This window comes from Pezoporus occidentalis, unplaced genomic scaffold (assembly GCF_034315485.1).
Source record: "Pezoporus occidentalis ecotype Australia unplaced genomic scaffold, CSIRO_AGI_Poc_V1 ctg18, whole genome shotgun sequence".
In the NCBI taxonomy this organism is placed as follows: domain Eukaryota; kingdom Metazoa; phylum Chordata; class Aves; order Psittaciformes; family Psittacidae; genus Pezoporus; species Pezoporus occidentalis.
In genome coordinates, this window is record NW_026913640.1 from 7,140,662 (window position 1) to 7,167,195 (window position 26,534).

The 26,534-nt window shown below is 36.9% G+C and overlaps 1 protein-coding gene across 3 annotated transcripts in view; it reads right to left on the reverse strand.

The window, feature by feature from the left end:
* TNFRSF19 (TNF receptor superfamily member 19) overlaps nucleotides 1-25,754 on the reverse strand; it is a 62,258-nt gene extending 36,504 nt beyond the window's left edge. Inside the window, exons 1-5 of one of the 3 annotated variants that reach the window (XM_062615199.1) lie at nucleotides 25,468-25,754; nucleotides 25,220-25,307; nucleotides 12,907-12,995; nucleotides 11,459-11,569; nucleotides 538-716 (exon numbers count right to left, since the gene is read on the reverse strand). In XM_062615199.1, the coding sequence (XP_062471183.1) occupies nucleotides 538-716; nucleotides 11,459-11,569; nucleotides 12,907-12,972 (356 nt within the window). In that variant the 5' untranslated portion in view covers nucleotides 12,973-12,995; nucleotides 25,220-25,307; nucleotides 25,468-25,754. Of the gene's footprint in view, nucleotides 1-537; nucleotides 717-1,087; nucleotides 1,195-11,458; nucleotides 11,570-12,906; nucleotides 12,996-20,054; nucleotides 20,413-25,219; nucleotides 25,308-25,467 lie in introns of those variants that run through there. The other 2 variants (XM_062615200.1, XM_062615201.1) reach the window with 2 other exon arrangements.
* Nucleotides 25,755-26,534: the final 780 nt, after the last annotated feature.

Consider the following 26,534-nt stretch of genomic DNA (forward strand, 5'->3'; position numbering starts at 1 on the left):
TGCTGCCAGTAAAAGCAGGTTGTGGAAATAGCTCTCATTTTAACACATAGTCTATACACATATCTAGAATACGTTCTAGACCAGAATAGTGAAAAGCATTCTCAGCTTCCCCCCCCCCCCGCCCCCCCCCAAATTCATGTTTTATTCTGGCTTTTTTTTCATTCCTTTCTTGTCTTACCAAAATTTACCCTATATTGTTTACACCACAAGAAAAATCTCCCTACTGACAGCCAAATAAGCCCTACAAAACATACCTATTAATATGAAATAACAGCATAAATCTATCCACCATGTGGTTTCGGGTAGTATCAAAAGTGGTTGTGAATAACATCTAACACCTGGGGTTGCACCATGACTTAAACTAACATAATACCAAGGCTTTAATAAGTGTTTCTAAATGAAAAGGCCAAGATTAGAACCGAGGACCTTCATAAATACATGAAGGATACAAATATTCATCTTGAAAACATGAACAAACAAATGTTAAGCAAACTAGTTTTGATTTTATCCAAGTCTCATCTTCAGAAACAGACTTACCCTGGTAAACAGTCTCCACATAGTGCATTGCTGGTGGCAGAACAGTTGGACTTCTGAAACCGGTTAACTAATGCACAATCCAGACAAGGCTTGCACTTCTGAAAGCCCCAGTCTTCCTTGAATCTGTTTGGCCTGCATGTCATGCACTGTGCATCCTCCCCATATCCAAAGCCACATTCCTGTAGGGATTAACAAGCAGTAGCAAGCTATTCAGTCACTGAAAGCATGAACAACAAGAGAATGCTGGAATAAAATGAAGACCTAGTGTAATTATTACTGAGAGTAGGTCTTTCTAGAGACAAAAGCCATCCTTTCAGCAAGTTCAAATGTGTCTTCCACTGCTAATAATCTCCCTTACTTCTATAAGTAATACTTAGTCATCCACTTTATTCATGAAACCACTGTGTATTTGAATGATAAAGGGCTTCAAGGACTCCCACAGTTTCATTATAACTAGCTTATGGTAGAATTATTGAGCTGTCTGTTTTTTAATTAGGTCAGTCATGTGAAAGTGCAGAAACTGGAACAAGTGAAGTATAAAGGCACTTACTCGGTTACAAAAACAGCAAAGAAGCACTTTGATATTAAGGTTCATAGCTAAGGTGAACAAAGTTAATTGCCGAAGAGAGTGCACTGATCTTCAAAGGCTTAGCATTTCTGTTACCAAATAAAACAGAGCTGGTTAATGACCATCAGTGAGGCATGAAACGTTGCTTAGCCACTAAGAATTTCAGAAACTCAGTCCACTCCAGTTCTAACAATTCTCAAACTGTTGGAAGCAAGTTTAATAGTTCTGCGGATCACAGGGAGGCGCAATATTTTACTAGACAAGGAATATAATTACAGTTGGTTATTTATCCCAAATTTAGCTGTTTAAAGAAATTATTTCCATTCATTTGCAAAAGGACACCTAATACAATTGACAGGCTGCAAAGAGAAAAACTTCACTCAACAATATGTAATAATGTGGGGACTGAATTCCAGAAACTGATAATCAAGAATTTTCAATCTATTTGATTTTTATGTCACTATTTCTTAAGAGTTATCAAGTTACTAAGAGCTGCTATTCCCTTTTCTCTTCTCAATTCCCCCCCCCCCCCCCCCCCTTTATTTTTCTTTTTTTTTTGAGTACTTTGGAGTTAGGTTTGATGCATTAGGGGCACACTGCAAAACAGCAAGAGGAGCACAACAAATCGCTGGAAAGGATTTTTTTAGAAGGAAGTAGGTGGGAAAGACCTCCTTCTCCAGTATATGGTCTCAGTGGAAGAACAGGGCATCTTCCCAGTGGGAAAACTGCAGGAAATCTTTAATTGGGCAACTTAAGAGAAGGTTTCCACCAGTTTCCTCCACATGTCCCTGGTTGATGTATATAAGCAACTTTTTCCCAAGTCATCCACCAAAGTCATTCACCATCCACTGAAAAACTCTTGCAGCAAAAAGCTTTGAACTATTAGAAATAAACTCAGGGTTCTCCAAGGTTTTCCACCGAGAAAGCATTTATGGATGAGCTCTGCAATGGCCAATATGTATTTTATAGTGCTTCTAATTTGCAATGGTAGAGTAACAATAAACACCTTCAGATACATTTTACTGGACATTCTAAGAATTCTTTCCTTTTTTTTAAGAATATCTTTACTGTCCTCTGAAGAGCAACAAGCACTCAAGTACTCAGAAAATGAACAATTCTAAGAAAGCAGCTACAACCATACACTAAAAAAAAGTTTTCTTCCATGTGTTAGACCTAGCAATTAAAAAAAGAGGGAGACAGACAAATCACTGGAGTTAGGAATACCCAAGAAAAGCATACATATGAAACTGTACAGTTTCATACACTGTACGGTGCAGTCCTCCTGCTAGATATGGACCCTAATAAAGCTGGTAGGCAAAAGGTATAAAAGTATTTCCTTTTATTTTTTTCTAATTTACCTCCGACATAGAACATTTTCTGGCATTTTATTTCAAACCTACCAGTTTGAATCATATCAGATTTCTGCAACCTCCCCAGACAATGGGGGTTCTAGCAGTTCTATTTTATGTCACCTAAAAATATCTCACTATGTTTAGTTTTACACTCAATTTCATTTACGAAATTGTAAAACTGTATACAAAGCTACATGATTACCACTGGGGACTGGAATCAGACTAACTTCTACTAGGAGATTTTGCTCTTCCTAAGACTATTTAGACTTTTTGATTGAATCTCATTATTCCTTAACACATTCTTTCTAAATATCTACTCTTTACTCTTTCTATTTAGATAATCTGAATAGTAGTGTTATAGGATATAATATATAACTCAGACAAACCATGTATATTCGGATCTCTTGACAAATCATTTGGAATCAGTCCCTCCCAAGTCCTAGTAAACTTTCAAATATAAAGCTTAAATTAACTTAATTATAAGTTTTCCTTTCCAGACTACCTTTGAAGTTTCTGATCAAAACCAAGCAAACACCAGGGGAAAAAAAGTTAGAATTAAATGCCTCCAACTCACTGGCCCAAACTACCAAAGCTTGAGTAAGTTGTTTCTAGCTGAATCAGATCTTCTTTGCTATAGTTGGATGGACGGACAAATATTAGTGGTCCTCTGTAAAGTGGAATGGCTTGCTTTAAAGCTATAAAAATGGTGCATGCAACGTAGTCTTCTGCCCAAAGAATTTACAGTCTCCAGTCTTTTCAAATATGGCTTCTAAATCCTTGCCAGGAATTCTGTAGATATAATCCACAACTACAACTTCATGTATGTGCTTTTTATGTTCACATTATATTTCAGGTAGTTAACTGCCTGGCAGGTGCAAATAAATATTTAAGTTTGTAAACCAGGCAGAACTTCAAACAGATGTGTACTTATAATTAACCACATTCCCAAACTGAAGGATATGATTTAGACGATGGATTCAAACCCTTTGAAATCTTGGTCTTTATAATTTAGCAGTCCAACAAAGATACAAAAAATTGACTGTTCGTCTTTTATCAGTACATGTGCAAAACTGATGTGCACCAGTTTTCTTAGTGCTCTGTTTATGAAGCTGTCAAGTTATATGGCTGATGAGATCTGAATAGTTCCCAACTCCCCTCACCACTTCTATCCTCCCACTCATATTCTTAAAAGATGGCTTGTCTCCTGTGGCAGTTCACCTCAGGACTGCAGAGAAGAGAAATGAAACTTGTAACCTTAATTAGATAGATTTCAAAACCCCATTTTTTATTTTTGTGCCAGGAGAAAAGACAAAAGAAAAAAAGAATATCTGTTATATTTATTCCTTCTATTGTGAAGTATTCTGTGAAGAACACTTAGCCCACTCTTGCCTTTCCACTTCCCCTTTTCAATGCTACCATCAATGATACCAGCTAACATCAGTGCAATATCTCTCTCAAATAATAAAATAGTACAAGCCATGAAAACCCCAGCACTTATTTAGAAAACTGCATTAAAACGATTTAAAAAATCCTCAGAATTTAAATGCACTTCTATTTTCTTTACATTTATACTGCTTTTACTATCACAGTATTGTGATATCTCATTACCTTTAATGCATGTATTCCCAGAACAACCTTTTTCAGAAGCGGGCTTCACTAAGTTATCAAGTGAGATGACTCGTCAAGGCCAGCTAGGAATGTGGAGTGACCTAGTTAACTAAACTCATAACTTAGTTTCAAGGTAAAAATACTAAAAGCATTCAATAATACAGACACCTCTTGAAGTACTACCTTGGCAGTGTTACCATTTTCTTTTAGTATATACTACCCAAAACCTGATTCAGACAGAACAACCAAAAGTTTAGCAGACTACAAAGGGCAATGGAGTTAAGTGGTATGGTTTTTCCCTAAAAGCTGAATGCAACACAGAAAGTAAATGAACAGTAAATTAGATTTTAAACATTCTTTCAATTAAAATAACCTCAAATTTCATTTAAAAAAATGCTTTCAGGCATCATTAAGATCATAATCTGCAAGTACATTTTAGAATTTGTTTCTAGTTCCACTGATTAACCACAACCTACGTAAGTCCCTAGACAGAACAACACAGAGAAGTTCCATTTAGGCCATGATGATTACAAGAATATTTGGGTATTCTCAACAAAGTCTTCCAGCTATTAAGACACTTTTAACTGATGTCAGGTCATATAACAGGTTGCAGCACTGCACTGGTGCTGGGAAACAAAGCTTTTAGTAATACCTTTGAGTCTATGGCCATATTAAACAGCACACAGTTTTAACTTCCAAAAGTATCTTAGGGTGTGGATCAGCCTCATCTAATAATAATCAGTTGTATCTATCAGCAGAACTCTCTGAGCAGGACAGGCTTCAACAGCGTGCTGTAAACATGTCAGATTTAGCTTCTGTGGCTAAGTGCAAAGTTAGTATTAGAAGTTTCATTCTCAGTAAATTTAACAAGCTTACACACAGCTGCTCCAGCTTCCAGGAGACTCACCCAGAAACACATTAGCCTCTCCTGAACTGAAGATATGGTAGGTTTCCTCTCAAGCAGCTCTTTTGCTTTGGAAAGTTACAGAGTGACTGTCAAACATGTTACCAGCTGCTCTCAGCTTCACTAGGACATGTCAGACATGGCACACCACCTTTGGTGCTCTGTATGAGGATTGTTACATTCAGGAGTAGCTTTAAACAGTACCTTCCCGTTTAATTCACCATTCCTTTTCCAAACCAGCATGCAGGTCTCCATTTGCAAGCCAGCATGCAGGTCTCCGTTTCCTTCATCATATACCTAGTGCAACCAATAATACATAGCCTGCCTTAGCAGTCACCAAGCTCCTCTTTCCCAAAGGCTCTCTGTACAGCAGCAGTCTGTTGATGGCAGTATTTATCATCTTGTATTTGCAATGCTTTTTTAAGGCATTTCTCTCCCTTTTCATCTCTGCTTTTTCATTTTCCCCTCATCATACATTTTCCTCAAGTGCACTGATAGAACTGATTATGAGGCTGAGCTGAAAGTCTGTCTATGAGATGAATCCAGGTTAAAAATGACCAGTTCGGTGATCTGTTCCACAGTGCAGCCTAAAAACCTACTGTGTCTGCAGGTAGGGCACTTTGGAAAAAACTTACTGGTGCCAAAACTATTATTTCTGTGCTACTGAACTACAGCCTCAGATGCGGTCTGTTGACAAAACAATCTACAATTGCAGTTAAAGTTCTGAGTTGCAATACAAGCTTGATGAGGCTGAGCTTTTTCATATATATATATATATATATAAATAAAATACATAGAAGCTAAAGACAACTATGAATGCTTTTATTTTATTTTTTTTAAAAAGCAAGTGTTACTTGTGATTTCTATGAATTTGAATCATACTTAAAGTATGATTTACACAGAAACACCTTACTGGTAAGATAAGACAAAAAAGGCTCTTACTATCAAGCCACACCAATGACTATTCAGGCACTGGTGACTTGTAGTAATTTAAAGAATGGAAGATATTAAACTGCTTAAATTCACGATGCTTTGCTTTCTAATAAATGATTCAGAAATGAAATAATGCTGAGCCACATGAAGCAAACACTTCCTTCTGAAATGACACAATCTCTCACCCCAGAGAAAGCACTGCTTTTAAAAACAAAACACATGCAAACAAAACACCAAAAAAAAAAAAAAAGCCAACCCCCAAACAAAATCTTCATACACTCAAAATCAAACTATTTCAGTGGTTCAGCTGCTTCAAAAACATTGCCAAAGACACATGTTTACGTGAAGAAAAGGCTATAGGGTTCATTAAATAAAAACAACAAACAAATAAAAAAACCCAAATCAAAACAAAAAATAAATAGAAGCAAACAAACAGGGGAAGCAGCTTTCACTCCCTTACTCATCAATGCTAAACTGTTGATACAATAACAAAGCTGGCCCTCATATGATGGCAATATGTTGAGTATTTTATAAAAAATATAATCAACAAGTAATTGATGGATTTCAGTTTTAAGCTACTGTAACATTGAAAGTGCTGCTATTACTACAATTGACAGGGAATGCTATAAAGGGTGTCTGAATTTGCTTATCTATGCAGACAGGAAGATCAATCCAATAGATTGAGCACTAATTTGCAACTCAAATGAAATTCTCATTATGGAATCATAGAATAGCCCAGGTCAGAAGAAACCTTGAAAAGACATCTGGTCCAACCTTTCATGGGACAAGGAGCTGAGATGAGATGGTCTAAGCACCCTGTTCAATTGCATTCTGAAAACTTCCAGTGATGGAGACTCTACTATGTTCCTGGGGAAGTTGTTCCAGGGAATGATTGTTCTCATTGCAAATAATTTCTTTCTCACATAGAGATCAAGTCTCTTTCCTGGTAGAACTCCCACCTATTGCATCTTGTCTTGTTGTGTGGCACCTTGTGAAGAGAAAGACTCCATTCTCATGTTCCACTCTGTGGCCTCCATCTACTCTGTTTCACCAAAAACTTCCAGCATTACCATAGGGAAGTTGATTTCTGTGCTAGTGTCTCATATATAAATTGACAAAAGGCAACAGCATTTCCCTAACTTAGAAAGGTCCTATGAAATATTCACACAGTACACCAACAAAGGTCATATAAAGAACCCAAGTTAATAGTTGTAAAAATAAATATATACACAGATACCCACTATTTACAGGTGGTATTTTGTTCTGCACATTTATCCGTCCTGTTCAGGCAAGACCGTGTTACATCTGAGTATATCTGTCAGCATGGGAACTGTCTGGACTGTCACACAGGACCTGATTTGATTAGACTTTAACCATGCATTAAGTCACCTGTGCAGCCTGTGTTAAATTCTTAAGTCTGATCTTCAGATGTCACTGTGCCTTCCCTTAAGTGTAGGGACAACTAATGACTATTAACTGGATTTTATAAATCCACAATAAAGATCCCACTGAAGTTTAAATAAAACCCACGGATACCACAATTAGGTAAGAATGTATTAGTTTTGATTTCTGTAACATCACATGCTCAGTTTAAATAAAGGCAAAAGGAAGAAAACACACGTAAAGTTGGTTCTGATCAATTCAGTGGCAAGGTATTTAATCATAGTACCCCTGTGTACCACAGTATTTATCTTAATTTTTGTCTTGAGAACTCCAGTTTTCCTTTCATAGTCTAGCCTACTAACTCTACTTGGTTTTTGAGAGGAACACAGTTCCTATTTTTCTAAGTCACTAATAACAAGAAAGAAATCTACAGATTTAGATTGTAACTAAGATGAAGTCATTTTTCATAAAAAAGATCAAAGAAAGAGTCCTTGACATTGGACCTGTCAGCTTCAGCTTATTCACCAGTATAAGTTCTACCTGAACTGAGATTTGAGGGAAGGAAATAGGGGTGTATGTTTACATCAGTCGTTCACACAGTCCACTGCTGTGACCAACATGACCCAATAGTTTGCCTTTTGTAGCCAACAATATAGGTTGAGGTTTTTTGTAAATAACATAAGAGAAACCTGTCAGTCAATTGCTTTGAGGGGGTACCTGAACCAAAACCCCCACTGCTAACATTGTATTTTACTCATACTTAGACATACAGTCATAGAATCATAGAATATTTAGGGTTGGAAAGGACCTTAAGATCATCTAGTTCCACCCCCCCTGCCATGGGCAGGGACACCTCACACTAAACCATGTTTCCCAAGGCTCTCCCCAACCTGACCTTGAACACCGCCAGGGATGGAGCATTTCCAACTTCCTTGGGCAACCCATTCCAGTGCCTCACCACCCTCACAGTAAAGAACTTCTTCCTTACATCCAATCTAAACTTCCCCTGTTTAAGTTACCCCTTGTCTTATCACTACAGTCCCTAATAAAAAGTCCCTCCCCAGCATCCCTATAGGCCCCCTTCAGACGCTGGAAGGCTGCTATGAGGTCCCCACGCAGCCTTCTCTTCTCCAGGCTGAACAGCCCCAACTTTCTCAGCCTGTCTTCATACAGGAGGTGCTCCAGTCCCCTGATCATCCTCGTGGCCCTCCTCTGGACTTGTTCCAACAGTTCCATGTCCTTTTTATGTTGAGGACACCAGAACTGCACACAATACTCCAGGTGAGGTCTCACGAGAGCAGAGTAGAGGGGCAGGATCATCTCCTTCGACCTGCTGGTCACGCTCCTTTTGATGCAGCCCAGGATGCGATTGGCTTTCTGGGCTGCAATGCTCCCACATCCAACAATGTATCAAGTTTTACCCATGAGCACTAAATGTTTGATCAGAAAACAGACACATTGTTATTAAGAAACTGTTACTAAACTACACCATAATTACATTGCTTTCTCACATGTAAAAAACCCCAAGCAAACAAAACTCCTCCTGTATGGCAAATTACTTCAAGTATATCATTAAATCCCTTTTCCCTTTACGTTCTGACCTTTGACTTCCATACTTTGTTGCTTCAAGCTGTAGTTCAGCAAGATTACTTTCAACTGCATTTTAGTAACAGCCACAGCATCACATCCTTTGCTATGATTCACAGAAAATTTTACCTATATTTATAAAGGAAATTATGCTTCAACTCACATTTAGGTTTGAGCAAAAACTTCAGTTATTTCAGTTCTAGTGTAGTAGCAAAAAACTGTATTTGAGAGCCTATTTGTGCCACAGAGAAGCAATTGCTTACACATTGATGTGTACTAAACATTCATGTTTTTCAGAAAAACTAGTCCTAAGAATCCAGACAATTAGACTGTAAACAAAAATTGTTAAAGTAAAATCATAACTTGAATAGTGTACTGTTGCAAACTATAACCTTCTTATTTTAGTTTAGAATTTCTTTATTAAATTGAAAGTGTGATTACTGAGGGCATTAGTTTTCATGCTCTTGTTTTCTATTTGCCACCTAGATAAGTATGCTATATCAACAAGTATAGTACTGCTTTAGGACCACTTATAAAAAGCCTTTATAAATTAAAACCCCTGGAAGCTTTCAGTCCACAAATTTAAGGCCAGTCTGGAAAAAAAAACCAAACTTCCAAACAAAATCTCATCCATACCATTAGTCATCTTCAAATCTCTACTTCAACATTACTGTTTGTATGGCTAAACCTTAACTAATACTGCCCAAGATAGAAAGCAACCCTCACTAAAGCATGAAACTGAATGTTTCAGTTAACACACCAAACACTAGCTACAGGGAGTGGAGAGACAGGGAAAATGTGTCACTCCATTTCAGTAAATCTTTTCAAACCACACACAAACCACAATACTTAACTTGTGCTTTTTTTCAGAGCTGAATATAGTAAGAAATACAAAGCCACAAACTGAAAGCTTCTTTCCCCCTGTTGTTTAAATACACATACACACCAGACTTAGCAATGTTTCATGTTAAAAAATTTTCAAAAATAACATTGCAAATCCCCCCTTGGATCTATACAACATATTTGTCTACAAAAGCAACCCTGAAAATTAAATTTCACTCCCAAATAACACCCTAAATTCTACCTTTATCATTCTTTTTATGCTATCAGCAGAAGTATCAGAGTTTGCCACTCTATATGAAAAGGGCAGGGCAGCTACTTGCCTCTTGCTTCATGGCCCCATCTATCAGGTATCAATCACACTGCACAGTTATATCTGGGCCACAGTTCTACACTCTAGCAATGGGCAAGATGTAAGTATCAGAGCTGGACACTGAAGAGACTTAAGTTTACGCATGAGGCTTCACAAATCAGCTCACCATTCATAATAACAGCCTGCACTCTTTTTGCCTGACCATTTTCACACCTCTAGCATAACACTCCTGCTCCTCCAAAACACCCAGTCTCCCCATGATGCGTAACTCATTCTGCAATCTCTCTCACCTCCTCTGATTGCGTTGGCAAATCCCACCACATGCCTCCCTCCTGTTTCAGCACCTGCTCATACACAACGCTTACTCTCTCTGTGCTGAAAGCAAGGTCTTTCATTCAGACTTGCACTTTTGCTGGAAATTTTGGCAAATTGACTTTCTAGTTTTACTGGGTCACAGTCCATAATCTCAGTCAACTTTCATCTCCATTTATTAATTTCTGAATTTCTAAAAGACTTTGCCAATTCCAAAACTTTTAGGAGATTTTCTTTTTGAAGAGATGCAGTTCGAAAAGAAGAAAAAAAAAACCCACAACCCACCACATTTACATAGGACTCACAATAGCAAATATGCCTTCTCCATGATTCTAACAAAGATTTCTTATGTGCTTTCCACATATTACCATGTATTTTTCTTTCCTCAACTTTCTCAATTACTTCAAATGGCAGAAAGATAGGGATTGCATTTACAGCATTTTTAACAAGTTGCAAAACAAAGAAATGAGCCTCACTTGAATCTAGCTACTGAAAGTGCTCCAGCCACTGAGCTGCTGAAAACAGATCATCTATCTCCCAGCCTTTCTAAGGAAGTATCTCAGTTCTCAAGTGAATCCTACGCTGTATTTTTGCACTTATGCCCTTATTTTTCTTATAAACCATCCTGTTAAGATAGTTTGTTGTATAGAAAAGTATTTAAACATTGTCTATAGCAGCAATTAAATCTAAAATACAGAACTGATTCTGAAAGTCAGCATGAAGCTCTCACCCCCATCTCAGTGGTCTGTACCAATCACTAGTTTGAAATACATTTTTCAGGCACTCCTCTACACAGTGAGATTATTCAGTCTTAATTCCCTGTAGTTTCCACCCCTCCTTTGTAACACTAACTCACCTTTAAAGAAAATAAAAAAAAATAACATTTTGATAGCCCATACCCAGATCCTTTAATGGTACAGCCTACTCTATTAATGGCATCATCATTTTCTGAAATGAGCCTTTTATATAGAGAGAACTAGAAAACATGGTTCTTGAAAAACTGTAAAATGTTCAAACACCAAAATGCTAAAAAGTATTTCCATATAACTACAGATATCTATTATTTTAACCACATATGTAAATGAAATAATTATAAATTCAAGAACACATGATCTGCTTACCTTTGAGAGTTCCATTCCAGGTCCACACTGTTTGCAGAGGATACAGTTTCCAGTGTGGTCCCTAAATTCTTGCTCTCTACAATCTCCAGTCTCACAGATTACTCTACTTAGCTTAAAAAGGAAAAGAAAAAGATAGTAAACTCACCAAATCATAACTACTCTGTTCTCAACATGTAATTTTTATGAACTTTATAGCAGAAAAATACATCATTTTTCTATCGTAAAAATAAGACAGTGGCCTGAATTTTAAAGGGTCTCAGTACTCAGTGATTTGTAATGATTTTACAATTTTTAGAAGACCTAACTGATATTTGACACCTGTGGAATGCTAAAACACTAAATTGTTTGAACATGAGTTTAAATTCCTCACCTTAATCAGCATTACAAAAAATGCACATGACCATTTACTAAAGCTACAATTTTCATGACAGTAAGCTACATCACATTACACTGCTGTGTTTCATTAATTTGTGATTTTTTTAATTTTTCAATGAAGTTATTACAATTGAATAAATTGCTAAAATCTAGTCCTTTAAATGTAAATATTTATAGATTTTAAAAGGTCACTCAAACCTTTTGGAAACTAAAAAAAACACCCAACCAAAACCAGAAAAACCACAAAAAACCCTGTATGAATACTATTTATTCTAAATTTTACTATCTCTGTGCATTTGATGGGCTGTTCAAAGACATTTAAGTACATTACCTGACCAAACCAGAAACTGAGGTTATGAGAAATAACATAAGCAGTAATATCAGCCATGCAAACTCTCATTATAATCACTGGAATCCGACATTAGCAAACATTAGCAAACCTTGTGAGCTCCCTCAGTAGTATTATAAATTAAATGTCTAATACAGGCTTCCATCAGTGAAAGTGCTCTCCACAATTGCTACTAAATTCTTATTCTGTGTATTTTCTGGGAGACCAAAGCCTTTCTGATAGCTGTGAAACATTAATTAACCTTAGCTCCAGAGCTTGTATCTGCAAGCCAGAGTTGAAGTATGCTTAATCGGTAATGCAGTTGTGTGCTATGCTATGTTCTGCTATTCCAGCTTTGGAATATTTCAAAGTGCTAAGCTATGTGTGTAGCATACTGTATTAAGATATGGCCACTGAATATTGGTTAAAATTCCTGCCATCTCTCTGAAGTGAAGCAGTATCACCTTCATATTGACTCATATTTTCTGTCCTAGTCCAGTTCTTCATCCATTAAGAGGTTGACAAGGTAAATTTTTTTAATTGCATGGGAGGAGCAGCAAGAAATGATATAAATCAGTTGAGCAAGCTCACTTTTAAATAGATAAAATGTGTGCATCATCTGCATATATCAGTTTAAGAATTCTATTATTAGCAGTAATGTGTAAAATAAAACACCATTCCTGCATTCTATGTAATTTTTTCAACATTCATCCTAGGGAAAAATAAGTATCAATTTTTAACTTACCAAATATGCTAGTAAAATTATGAGCATCTTCAGTTTATCTTCTCCTTGTAATCCTTTAGCATCCATTTCTTACAATCAAACTTTTCTCCCTAGAAAAAAAAAAAAAAATTATATCTCACAATGTTAAAATTGAAAAAGTCATATGATCCACAGTACTTTATGTCATTCAGTATGTCAAAATATGTAACTGTTAATGTTATTAAAATATTTCAGATGGATTACTGGAAGCTAAACAACAAATATATGCTTTAAAGATCATCTTCATTTTTAGAAGACAAGGCAATATTCACAAAGTTTCTATACCTTTAATTCTCAAAAGAAGAGACTACTATCAGTCTAGAGAATGTCAGTATTTGTAAAACCAACATCTAACATCCTTAACATATTTATCTTGCTTGTTAGACACCCAACTAAGCACATGATCAGCAGACAAAGATCAATTGATATGCCACATATCAACCAAGACATAGCTGATCATGAAGGAAGTTCCTTCTGTGCTGCAATGTGGAACAGAATGTGTTTGCCTAGTGGCAAAGATAACCTCTTCTACTTCATTCTGCAAGGAACTGGAGGCATACACAAGATCTGTTTCTACCAGTTACCTAAGGGATATTAACTTCTAAAGATGTGCTAACATGATTGTTTATGATCTGGCAGGCAAAAACTATTTTAGAAGACATTTCAAAGAGTTTAACCAAATCACATCCTACCTCAGACAATTTTTAATCATAATCTCAGAAGAAGACAACAGAACAGTTCATAAAGCCTTGCTTAGTTTTTTGTTTTTTTGTTTTTTTTTAAGAAGTGTTAACAAAAAAATGATTTTTTTTTTTTTTTAAGGAAGGAAATATTTAAAGATGGTATGGAAAGGAAGTTCTATTTTGGGATTACATTTCTTGGATTATTAAATCAATGAAATGCAATCCCACAATCATTAAAAATACTGTCTTTGGCCAACAAAATCTTTTTTCTCTGTTTAATTTCCTTTTGTTTATTTCTTTGAGTCTTTGTATTAATTTCCAGTTTCTTACTTTTTGGTTTTGTCAGTTACCTAGAAATGCAAGTGTAACTACTAGTTCAGAAATCCAAACTATAAAAAAAACAATAACAAGAATAAATAAATTCATCTTACATGACAGGGTATTTGAATTTGATCCTAATTTGCATACCTTGTATGGCAGTAATACAATGTCATTGTTTTTAGCTAGATATGAAAAATAATACTGAAAATATTTCTGGCATACTTCATAGTTAAAGGATTGATATTTAAATACAGTTTTAAAAGACAAAATATGTAATTGTTATCATGTAAGAGTATCATTTAGATGTTGTCATTTAAAGAAGAGACTAACAAGTCCAAGGATGGAACCCAGAATAGAAATAGAATAGAAAAATATTAAGAACAAACACAAAGTGCGTTACATTATGAAACTGTAACAAGCATAACATACTTCAAAATATATACAACCAGAATGAGCATGAACTATAATTAACACACAGTTTCACATTTTACTGCATGAATATCCTACTTAACAAAGTTCAGTAAGAAGAAAGTATACTTCAGTGGCACTATTGATATTTTAAAGTAAATTGTATTTGGAAGTGTAGAAAGGGCTGCTAGGAAGAACAAAACAGGCAAAGAGGTGTGTCAGGCAGCACTCTGCAGGAAAACCAAGATTACATTTTCTATGGTTATTTCTCACTTAGTGATGGTAATGGTCTATGGGCCAATGACAATTATCAGATTATATGCATGTCAACATGGGTGAAAAAGAAGACATACCATCAAGTAATACAAATACATACAGATAGAGTATTCAACATAGGTTGTTTTTTTTCAGTAGGAGGCTGGGGAAGAGGGAGTATGGGAGGAGGGAAAATGGGAAATCTCAGAAAGAATACTGGATGACCCAAATACAATGATGAAAAAATATTGTAGAACAAATGGGAGAGAAGAGTCAACAAATTAAAAAGTTATTAGGTACACAAAGCTGGCATGAGAAGATGGCAGTGCTAAAGCTGCCAAAAAAAAATAAAAATAATTAAGTATATAAGAACAAAAATGTGTAAGAACTGAACTATTTCTAGTAAGAGCAAAAAAAGAAAAAAAGTGGACAGAGACTGTAAAAATACTGTTAAGGGAACTCAGAAGTCCCAAGAAATGTTTCTCATCTATGTTTGGAAAGAAACAAGATGCGTAAAAACGCATATCAGATAATATATCTTCCGTCAGAATAGTAACTGAAGATCTGCTAAGTAAAAACAAATTACACACAAGACAAATCAGGAGACTTTGCACCTCAGTAACCTTGAAAAAAATATCAAGAAAGACTTAAGCTTGCTGCTGTTTAATTTTTATACAGTTTGGAAAGCTAGAGAAATTCAAGAATGGTAATGTTATGAGAAGATTAAAATAGAACTAAGAGTAGTAATACAATAAACAACTCTACACAATATTACAGAGAAACAGTCCTGCAAAACGAGTTTGACTCACTTGATTCAGAGAAGACAACACAATAAAGTTAAAAGTCTAAAAGCTAAATTTATATAGAATTATTAAATATCAATTCAAATGAAATGAAAGGGAGTTGAGAGAACCCCCCCCCCACTGACTTCTTGATTTCATATAATGGTATTCAGTGTAAAAATTTAAATACTTATATGCTTTCTTAATAGCTACAGGAGGCAAAATCCTACATAACTGTGACAGTGAAATAAAGTTGTAAATATAAATGCATTGCTTAGAACTGCACATCAAGTGATTATTCCAAGTCATCTGAACTTAGTCATCATATTCCTTAATAATATTATTGTTAAAGAAATAAAACATAGCACATTTCTAATGTAATTATGACCATCTATATAGTACTACCAAAATGTTAGGAATAGGATTATTTATAATGTTAAAAGTATGGCTTATTTTAAAATTTAAGATTTAATTTTGTTTCCAAAACCAGATGTGACAGATATCAAAAAAGTAATGCTCTCTTGTAATAATAATATATTTTTATGCCACGTTCCATGTAAAATTATCAATGCAAACAATATTGGCAAGCTGTATTAAGCCTAATGATCTAAAATATGGAGCTGTGGCATAATCTAAACAGTCTGTATTTTACTGAGCAGATCACCTAAAATGCTAAAAAAAATGAAGAAAATCAAGAACAGCCTGAATAACTGCCCAGCAGATTCAGTACTCTTTATTAAAAATCAATATTGAAACAAAGCTGGGTTTTTTTGTGTGTTTGTAATATTCTGGAGTTACAATTGTAAATAAGTAAAGACGTAAATAAATAAATAAATAAATAAATAAAGCCAGATCTTAACAAGAAGGTAGTACAAAATCACAAGCGTGTTCCTGGCCATGCTGACAGCTCGTATTTCAGTTTTGGAGTGGCCATATCCGTTATACAATGATCTTCTTATAGCATGTACCTCAAAGACTTTTAGAACATAGAAAGCATATGGAGACACATGCTGTGCTAAAAACACATTTTATTGACTTAGGTGTGCAAATTTTATTGCACCTGTGAAATATTTTCAATTTAAAAGAAAATCTACAGTCTTTATGAAACTCTTGCCAAATTCAACACCTTCAAACATCAGGAGTTCCAAAACCCAGAGTAAATTTCCAAAATCAAGTCTTTTAGAACTGGTGTTAAATGATCACAGACTTTTCCAAATCATCTACACATTCTACTGAGCTTCAAGTTTGTTGACTGATCATTACATGTATGATGCAATCTCATAGCTTTAGGTCTATAATATGAGGCATCTTCTAGATAATTTTTCTTTTATAATCAACAGATCTTCCAAAATATGCTTGCAGGTCTACAGGCCTTAAACTTCAGTGCACTTCAGTAGGTTTAGTAGCACCAAAACATGTGCAAATCATTTCAGTAGATGTGTATGAATGCCTGTGATATTGGACCATGCCATCATTGTGCATATTGTCCCTGTTCCTACCAAAAAAAACCCTGAAGAACGTAAAGTGGCTATAACATGTAAGGAAGAAATTATGTGGTGTACAATAAAAAATTACTGTTAAAAGCACAAAAAATTTAAATGTTTATTTTCATGACAACATTTTGATATAGTAATGCAAATGGTTAAGGCACATTCAGCATTCAGAACTCATTGTATTGAAAGCAAGTCCCGAAGGACACATAACTATACCAGTTGCTTGTTTTCTGTTTCTAGCTCCAGTTTGGTTAAAAGCCCGTCTTAAAAAGCAGACACTGCAGCACTTAATATCAGGTTGCCATTGGGCAAATTTATTCCCTCTTGATATCAAGTAGCATTACATTGATGTTTGTTGGACATGAGCATATGCATTTAAGTAGTAACTAGAAGAGTTTTTTGCCTCTAAAATACATGTAACCAAATAGAAATTCTATGCATTTGAAGATTATTTGTTCTTGCCCAGCTACTGATATTTATAGCACTGAATTTGGTTATCCTCAATTATATTAAAGAAAAGTTTGGACACGGTTTTTTGAGGTCAGTAAATCATTCCAAATGCATCTTTTCTTGGGGTTAACAGTGATATGCTTTCCTGAAATACCCAAGCACAAGCAATCATCACTGGCAATGTACTGAGCTCCAGATACAGAACTTCCATTAGGAAATGTAGCTGCATACTTTTAAGGTTGTGTGGGACCTACTATGCGTATGTGTATAGAGCGCAATTATCAAACAGTAAATTACAAAGGCATAGTAAATGTGGAAGGAGGAATTTCCTATCTTCCAGAGTCCTAGAGTCCACTGTCCTCCAAAATTCACTTCTACATTTACTTGTCACCTGAGCAATAGTCATCGTTCTATTTCAAAGTCTATCTGCCAGAAAAATATTTCTTCCTTCTCTTCAAAGAAACCAAAGTTTCACCATGAAAAATATATCACCTCAAGACTGAAAAGGACATGATTAAATTATGGCCTACCAGCAGGTTCCTCATACATGCAAGCATCAAAACTTTGAAGTCAACATCACCCACCTTCTAAGGGAAACTTCAGAAAGGCTGAAAGGTCCCAGCTTCAAATTCACTTAACTTTCCAAGATCTTACAAGTTTCCCATATTTGATTTGACATTCATACTTGATGACCGCTTTTCATGCTGTCTATAATAGTGGCAAACAGTACTCTGAGAAGTTCTGCATGAGGCAGAGATGAAAACATAATCACCATATCTTGCCAACAGAGGTCTCTGGTATCCAATGAATAGGATCTCTGCTCCCTTCTAACCACCCTGTTTCCCACCTGCAGCTGTCAACTGCATGCAATAAAATGACAAGGAGTGGCAGATGGCTTTAGAAGAGACAGTGCCCCACGGGCAAAAAACAAGAGAAGGGAAAGTACTTGTGCTGCTGCAATGATAAAGACAAAGGGAACAAGTTACGGATAAGAACTTCCACTATAGGGCTACACATTGTTGTTCTGTTTCATACTTCTAGAACATCTTCCCTTTACACACTGACCACAACCCTTGTACTCTTCCCCTTTGTGAAATAAATGAAGCCTTGTCTGACCACATTTGTTCCAACTGCTCTGAGAAGGCCCATGGAGGAAAAGAAAAGAAAATTACAGACAGCTAAGTAGCATTCATCACATTTAATACTGTGTTGAATAAATTTGTATTTTTCAGAAGCTGCCATACATGAAGTTGTACAAAATTAGGCAGCTATGAAGTTATTTATTTCTAGTTTTGTAAAGACAGTGAGAACAGATGCAAGCTGGAACATCACTGGTGATAGAAAACATGCAGATCTGTTTTAGGGGCTGAGGGAGGAGAGAAAGGGGATTTACACATAGCCAGGAAATGTTTGTGCTCTTTCTGAGCACCATATGCTTTGAGTTATGTTAGCTGAAATACCTGACTTTACAGTTATTATAGCAATAATAATTTAGTGCCCCAAAGAAGCATTTCTACAATGTCTTCACTCTCATATACAGCATTTACATCACAGCATCTCAAAAGGGAAATAATCAGCAAAAACTGAGAATGAGAAAGCATAATTCACCCCTGGTTTTGCTACTTTCAAACAGTTCCAAATCCGTGCTGGCAAAACTGTGCAGAACAGTTTATCATCCATGTACTTGAACACATCCAGACCACCATTAATTAGAAAATAGTGAAACATATTGTTAACAAAGGTGCACCTAAACTTTAACAAAGCTTTTCAGAGGATCAGAACCTGTGATTCACACTGGGACTCTTAATCCCATTGAAGTTGATGAGACTACTCATACAAATAACACACAATTCCATGCTTCAACAACAAAACTGTGGTAAAAAACATTGCTCTTCTGTTTAATTTCACCCATCTCAAATTCTAGGAGACACCAGTTTGCTAGATGAAACCTCAGCATAAAGGTGCATTTGTAAGTATTTGTACTTAGATATGTGAATAAGTAATGCAACTAAATGAGAATGCAAATATTATATTCATATTTCATTCAAGTAAAGTACACTAATAGTTCTTTTTCAAACTATTTTTTGTGAATCAGAAATCCTAAATCATTGGACTGGTTAATACAGTAACTATTGCAATGCTACAATGCCAATGGGTTACATTTACCCAGCCATCCTTTAGTGGTTTTGAATAGCATGCAATGTCTTCAAAAGCACAGACATGGATAACTTTGGTTCTTAGCATCTCTTCTTATTATGATTGCAACTGCAAGCTGTGGAAATTGAGAAACGATTTAAGCATCTTACTTCTAAACTAATAAATAAATTTACTTCTAAAAAAAAAACCCAAACAGCAACAACAATAACAAAAACAATAAATACTTTTGCTTGTACAATAAAGGGCTTCCAGGTAACATACCTAACTTGTCTTACATGTGATGCTGAAGATGTGCTTGAATGAGATTATGCAGCAGTTAAGAAACTACATGCACATTGAACCAATTTGCCACTTGCTCGTATTAAATGCTACTAGACCACTTTGTTAATTTTATAAAAAGCATTCGTTTAAAGTACTTGTAAGTATAAAGGTGGTAAACAGGTTTCAGGTTCAAGATTTTTCATGAATATCAGATAAAGCTTTCATTCCAAGGTCAGATTAATGCAGACACACACGAGCAAAGGAAGTGAAACAATCAGACTTTCCAACAGAATTGTAATTGGGGCGCTTCAAAATCTTACCAGCCAAGACAAAAAGTTACTATCGCCTGTTCCTTCAACTCCAGTTTCAAAACTCTTTGAAGCAAACCGCAGCTTAATTTATGCAGCAGATACGAGAAAATCTTGTGAACAAGAAAGCTTTCAAGAGCTTTTTGTTCTCCGCACTCCGGAGCGTGGAGGAGTTACTCTAGGGCTGTCGAGATCTGCAAACGCCAACATCACCAGCTGCCATCCTTTCTCTGCGAGGTACCCTTCAATGTCCACCGTGGGATGCCTCGGGGCGGAGGGGCTGGTTACAGAGCGGCAGCGCTGGACCCAGCGGAGAGCTCCCGCAGCCTCTCCGCAGCCTGCGCCTTCCGCGGAGCGTCATTCCATCACGCCCCCGCCGTCCCCTACGCACAACGGCGGGGGGCGGGGGGGGCGCAGAGGGAACCGATGCAGGGCGCACGGCGGAGCTACGGGCTCCCCGCACTGTCGGGTGGGTGCCGGTACCCCGGGGAGCCGCGCAGAGCCCCGGGGAGTGGCGGTACCGCTTCCTACCTCCCGCCCGCCCGCTCCGAGGCAGAGGGGATCGGACCCCCCCACGCACCCTCCTGCCCCGCCGCCGGCCGCCCGGTGCCCGCCTCCCTCCATCCCTCCCTCCTTCCCTCACGCCGACTCTCCCCGTCGCCAGGGCAACGCGGCGCCGCTCCCCTCCCTCCGTCGCCGGAGGGGCCGGGCTCAGGTGACCGCAGGCAGCCAATCAGCAGCCCCCCGAACCCACGTGCCGGGTGGCGGGCAGGCGCGCCAGCGGGAGGGTGGGGCGGTGCGGCCGAGGCTGTGGCGGCCGTTACAGGCTCAGGGCACAAGAGGGCTTGTGGCGAGCGGCCGCTCCCGCCGGGGCTGAGGGGACTGGTATCCCGCTGGCCTCCCACTGGTGGTGCCAGGCCAGGGCGAGCCCCACTTGAAGTGCTCAGGTCCCTTTTATCCTTCCAGGAGAAGAGACGAGACTGTCGCGATGTTGCTATACGGACTGGGCAAAATCCGTTGCTCCCACTGAGTGGAGAGAGTGAGGCCTTGTAATTTGGAAAAGTCCTTTCTGCCTGTCCCACCTAAAAATCACAATGGAGGTTCTCTGGCAAAGCACTGCAAAATCCTCTCCTTTTCAAAGTACTTGAGTAGCTTTTTTTCCTACTAGCTCAAAATCTGAAATATTTTTCTATTCTGCAGGAAACAAGTCACCTAGCTAGAATCATAGTGTCAATACCAAATAGAAGTTCAGAAACCCAGCCCTTCACAGAGAATAAACTGTTCACAGTCAGTAAAAAAGGCATACTTTGCTGCTACTTGCTGTGATGTTAATTGGGAGCTTTCCTGAAGTTAGTGATGCTCCAACATTGGTGATACCAACCTCAGAGACCTTGGTGAAAGAACTGCTATTGCAGGGATTAGTTTTATTTCTAATGAAAAGGCTAATCATACCAGTACAGTCTACACAGTTGTATGTATACACCAGAAATGGTGTTAGGTTCTGAAAAGAATGAGCCAATGGATATACTTGGCAGTAAAGCTTTTTCATATAAACAGAATTTTTGGGAACTTCTCACAGAGATAAAACTTCGGAGTTTGCCAACCACATGGACTTTTATAAAAACAAATAATTCTTATTGAAATACAGCAAGATGTCTGTGAAGAGATAAATGGTTGATGCAAAATTAGTTATTTTCAGTAAAAAAAAAAAAACAACTAAACAGCCAACCATAACTCAGAATTTACGGTGGTTTCCAAGTAATTATCTTATAAAGGGCCTTCAAAGAAGAGTTTTGCTTCAGGACCCTTGCCAGAAGGAGCTCTGCAAAAGGCTGGAATTTCAGTGCTGCAGCACAACGGTGGCGCATCTGTTGTGAATGGCAGCTGCTGCACAGCACTGAGCATGCTACATTTTTTCACTATTTACAGACAACTGCTTTGCATATTATCTGTTTTCTGTAGACACGAGTGAAATGTGTTGTGTTTTTCTTAGTAAAGTCGTGTGTGTTTCAGATACTAATTTTAAAGTACTATAATTACACAAGTGTATTAATACATCCCAGACTTCTTACAGTGTTGACTAAACACGGATGATTACCATATAAAGAAACATTAAGACTTTCTTATCAGGCAGGGGGTTTCTATACTAATGAATTAAGAGCAATATGTAGTCTCTAGCACTGAAACCAAACCATTTAAATCCCTGTTGTAGCATGCAGAATATTTCCTCTAAACATAAAATGGATGAGTGAATTTAATTCATCATTTAACAACATTGAAAATTGCAGGGTTTCTTTTGTTTCAAATCATGATGCTGCTTCTAAGGAAATGGAAGAAATGAACTGTTAGGGCAACTAGAATAGATGCAAGTATAGAGATTCTCACTACAGTAAAGAAAGCAGAAAATAAGTATTTGGGAAGTAGCTTCAGCTGACCTCTTTGATAAGACCAAGTTGCGTGACATATCTGATGTGAAAGCAGGAATTGTACAGCAATAGGAAGTCGTTATCTCCATATCTCAAGTGCTAACACAGTTCCCCAGTCAACTGAGAGATCTGCTCTTGTTATGACAGCTGTTGGAAACCTATGTCAGTATAACTGCAATGTCTTTTGATAGTCTTAACTATTACAAACCTTAAAATATGTTTATGATGTTATCTAAGACACACTGTTTGGAAATGTCTATTTATAATCAGAAATTGCTCAAGCTCTTTTAATAAATAAATTATATACTTGTGAGTTTCCTAGTCAGATTTGCTTGAAAAAGCATTGTGAACTTTTTTTTTCTGAAGACTTAAGCCTGAGGATTAATTAATGTTTATACAGCACTTTGTAAAAGCAAAGTCACAAGTGCCAAGAATTGTTACTATTTAATCTTTAAATGTCAGATCAATGACAAACAAAACTGTCAGAGAACTGCTGTTTAAAATAACAAAAATGCTGAAAATATTCTCCTCCCCATACTTAAATGTGTCCAACTGTGCTTTCATTTCAGTCTCACTTAAATACAGACAAGCAAAGATATTTTTCAGTTTAAATGGGTTAACACCCATCTGTGTTTAAATATGTGGTAAGATTACTTAAAATGCTAGGGACATTTTACAAACAGAAAAAAAAAAAAAATCTTTATTTCTGAAATGTATTTCTAGGGCCAAATATTGCAAGTGCTTATATATGCAAGTCCAATGTAATCCATCTGATTAACCAGTGTTACTTCTCTGTCCTAATTTATCCATTTGTGTGATGGGTCAGATCCTTGTAGTTATAGTTTAATTGTATTAGGCACACACAACTATTTTAAACTTACTAGAAAAAAGAATCTTTGAATTAATTTCTACTTTGCAGCAAATAAAGGTGTGGATAAGAACAATTTTCCTCAGAAAATTAGAACACTAGCAATAAGCAAGAGAAGATTGGAAAGGTAGAGAATTATTGAATTAAACTTTTTTTTTTTCAGGGTTATATAAACATGTTTTAATACATAATTGTCATTTAAGGAAAAATACTAAATTTTGCTTTGGCTATTCCTTAAGCAATATTCTCTCTTGACAGCTATATACACATTATTCATGCAGGGCTAATTACTTTCCTTACAATGTAATTGACTTGTTAAGTCAGAATATGAATTAATTGGTGGTATAGAAAACTAAATGATACCAAGTCAGGCTTAGTTAGTCTGTGTCTGGCATACTATCTCTTGATCTTCAGTAAATTTAAAATTTATATATACAGATATATTTTTAATTAGAAGAAACAAAGTTTGCAGACTGACTAATGCAAGTTGACTACATTTATGTGGAAGTGTTGATAACTTATGCAGATGCAGGCAGGCTGTTAACGTTTGGGTTTGCATGTTGCTGTGATGCATACTGAAATATGAACATCTTGAGGGTCCTACTGGCTGATAAAACTCTTCAAGAATAATTTTGAAACAGTGCTTAACAGCTATCAGTTATGCTGACCTTTAGTTGCAATTTGTTCATAAACAGATGGACTTAAGATTTATATACACTTAAATTTAGATTTAAGAATATACAGCTAAAGTCAGTATTTTGGAAGAACTCACTATTCACCATTAAGACTAGATTTTCAAAGAGGTCAGTCTCTGGAATGTTGAACTTCTTTGCAAGTCTGTCCCCAGTTATGGGTTCTAAACTCTTCTGAAAATCTCAATTACATTTAAATATCTACAGAAGAGGCTTGAGTTTTATTTTAACAGACTGGCTCCAGCTGCTGGCACAGAATACTCATGGATTTGGCCAAATTTACCTCAGAATCTGGCCCTTTAAAACTGCAGATGTATAGTGAATAATCTTGAATCTTCTGATGACTGTTCCTTTGTAATGACTTTGTGGAGTAGGTATCTTAAATTTTCTTAAGCACAGTACATGCTCATAAATATGAATTTGAGGAACAGAATATAAAATACTGGGAATGGAAATTGCTTCACTGAGATAGGAACAAATTCCATGAAGTTAAGCAAAATTAGGTGTTTGCTGTAGATAAGCTGAAGATTTTTTTAATTTCTTTGTTAAAATGCCTTAAAGGAAACTTCTATCATCAGGTTAAAAAGTTACTTTTGTTATCAAGATCTCTTTTCATATGGTATAGTTGAACTATCATACCTTCAATCTTGAAATAAAACCATTTCCCTTTTTAATATAAGGATGTTGTGTTTATACGTTTAGTTCTAATAACTTGTGGAAGAGGAGACTTTTTTCATCTAACATATAGCACTATTAGGATTAAAAGTGTTGCTTGAAGAACTTAGTTTCATAAACACTGAGAGTAAATGAAGTATACACAGTGTATTGGAAATAGAAAATAAATACTCCCTTAAGACATGTAATACTTGTATTCACATGTAACTTTACAAAACTATAGACAGTAGAAACAAGCAGTACACACCAAAATCCTGTAATTCTTACACCTTATAACACACCAAAGTATTTAAAAATAGTTGATTCTGATTCAGTTTTCAATGGTCTGTATATTCCAGATAGTCTGTTCTCATATAATCCTGCCTAAGAGTTGCAAATAAAATGCTGCATAAATTATATATAATCTTTCGAACTTTGTACGCACAATGATGTGCCCTATTGTTGTTGATGTGAACTTTACCATTGCTTAAAACCTTGCAACACAAAACTGCAAAAAAAGAATACAAAATCCGATACCTGTAATGTGATGAAGTTTTCCAGTGCCCGGGCTTTCTGCAGCTTAATTTCGCTGTGCCAAAGCTTCTGAGTTAAATGCTTTTACCTCCTTAAAAAAAAAAAAAAAAAAAGAAAAAGAAAAAAAAGTATGTCAGCACAAGCCCGGACGAAACTCCAAATCCGGGAAAATAAAATTAACCATGCAGATCAAAGGCAGACGAGCACTGAGACCAAATGCCTGTAATCTGATCAGTGATCAGTTGCCGTACATCAAAGGCAGAGCTTTGGAGAGGAAAAAGAGCTCCTTTTCCAGCAGGTAGTAGTGCTTCTCAAACTCTGCCTCTCAGTGCTCGCGTTCTTTTGTTAGAAATCGATCTTCCCCCGTTCCCCTCTTGTGCTGGGAGAATGCACACGGTTCTGAAATGCTCCGAGTTGAGTGGCTGGATCTGTAGCTTTTCAGTTCCCAAGCTGTGTTGTGGATTGTGTGCTGGAAGCTTTCCCCAGTGCCAGCGGGTTCCGCTTTATCCCTTTCATCTCGCTGAGCTGCAGATCCCATGACATCATTCAGTGCTGTGGGACTGGTTGGAGAGCTGTAACACAGCCTGGGGGGGAATGCAGCTACAGAGCAACAGGAGTTGGCACGATTTCTAATCAGGTTAGGCCATTGTAACAAACCCGAGGCGCACTTCAAAGTTTTCATTACATTAAAGTTTCCTCCTGAGGAGGGAGAATAGTGTAACTGTAAGGTTTTCTTAAAAAAGATGCTTTAGAATTTTGTCTGCATTGAGAAGTTACAATTTTCCATAAAGTTCTGGAAGTCAGACATGCAGGTCTGCAGGTTTGCTAGGCAGCGGCAATATATGACAGAAAACTACTTTTGCTTGTCCCTTTCTTGAGGTTTGGAGAGGGGGAAATGGTGTATTTTGTGCAGTGGAATTGTTTTTTCGTGCTGGTGAAAACAAGCACAATAGAGCTTGCTCTTAGTCCCTGTTGCTTACTGTGTGGTCTTTTGTAAATCATTTTGTTTGAGCCTGATTCATCTGTGGCTCATGATTCCTTTACGTAAATGAGCTGTAAAGATGCCATAAGTAACTCACAGAAGCTTTTTAGTGTATTGGCATTTTTCAGCTGGGGCAAATTCGAAGCAGTCACCAGTGTGCTGTAGGAAGAGGCTTTGGAGAGAATAACAGCAAATTGCCAGATATTCCCTGTGCTGCTGCAGTTCACAAACCCCAGAACTGCTGGAGGGTCCTGTTCTGCCCTAGGAAGCAGGGGAATTCTCTGGGCTGCTCTGACTTGCACTGTTTTGGTGCAGAGGAAATGCAAAAGAAATGTA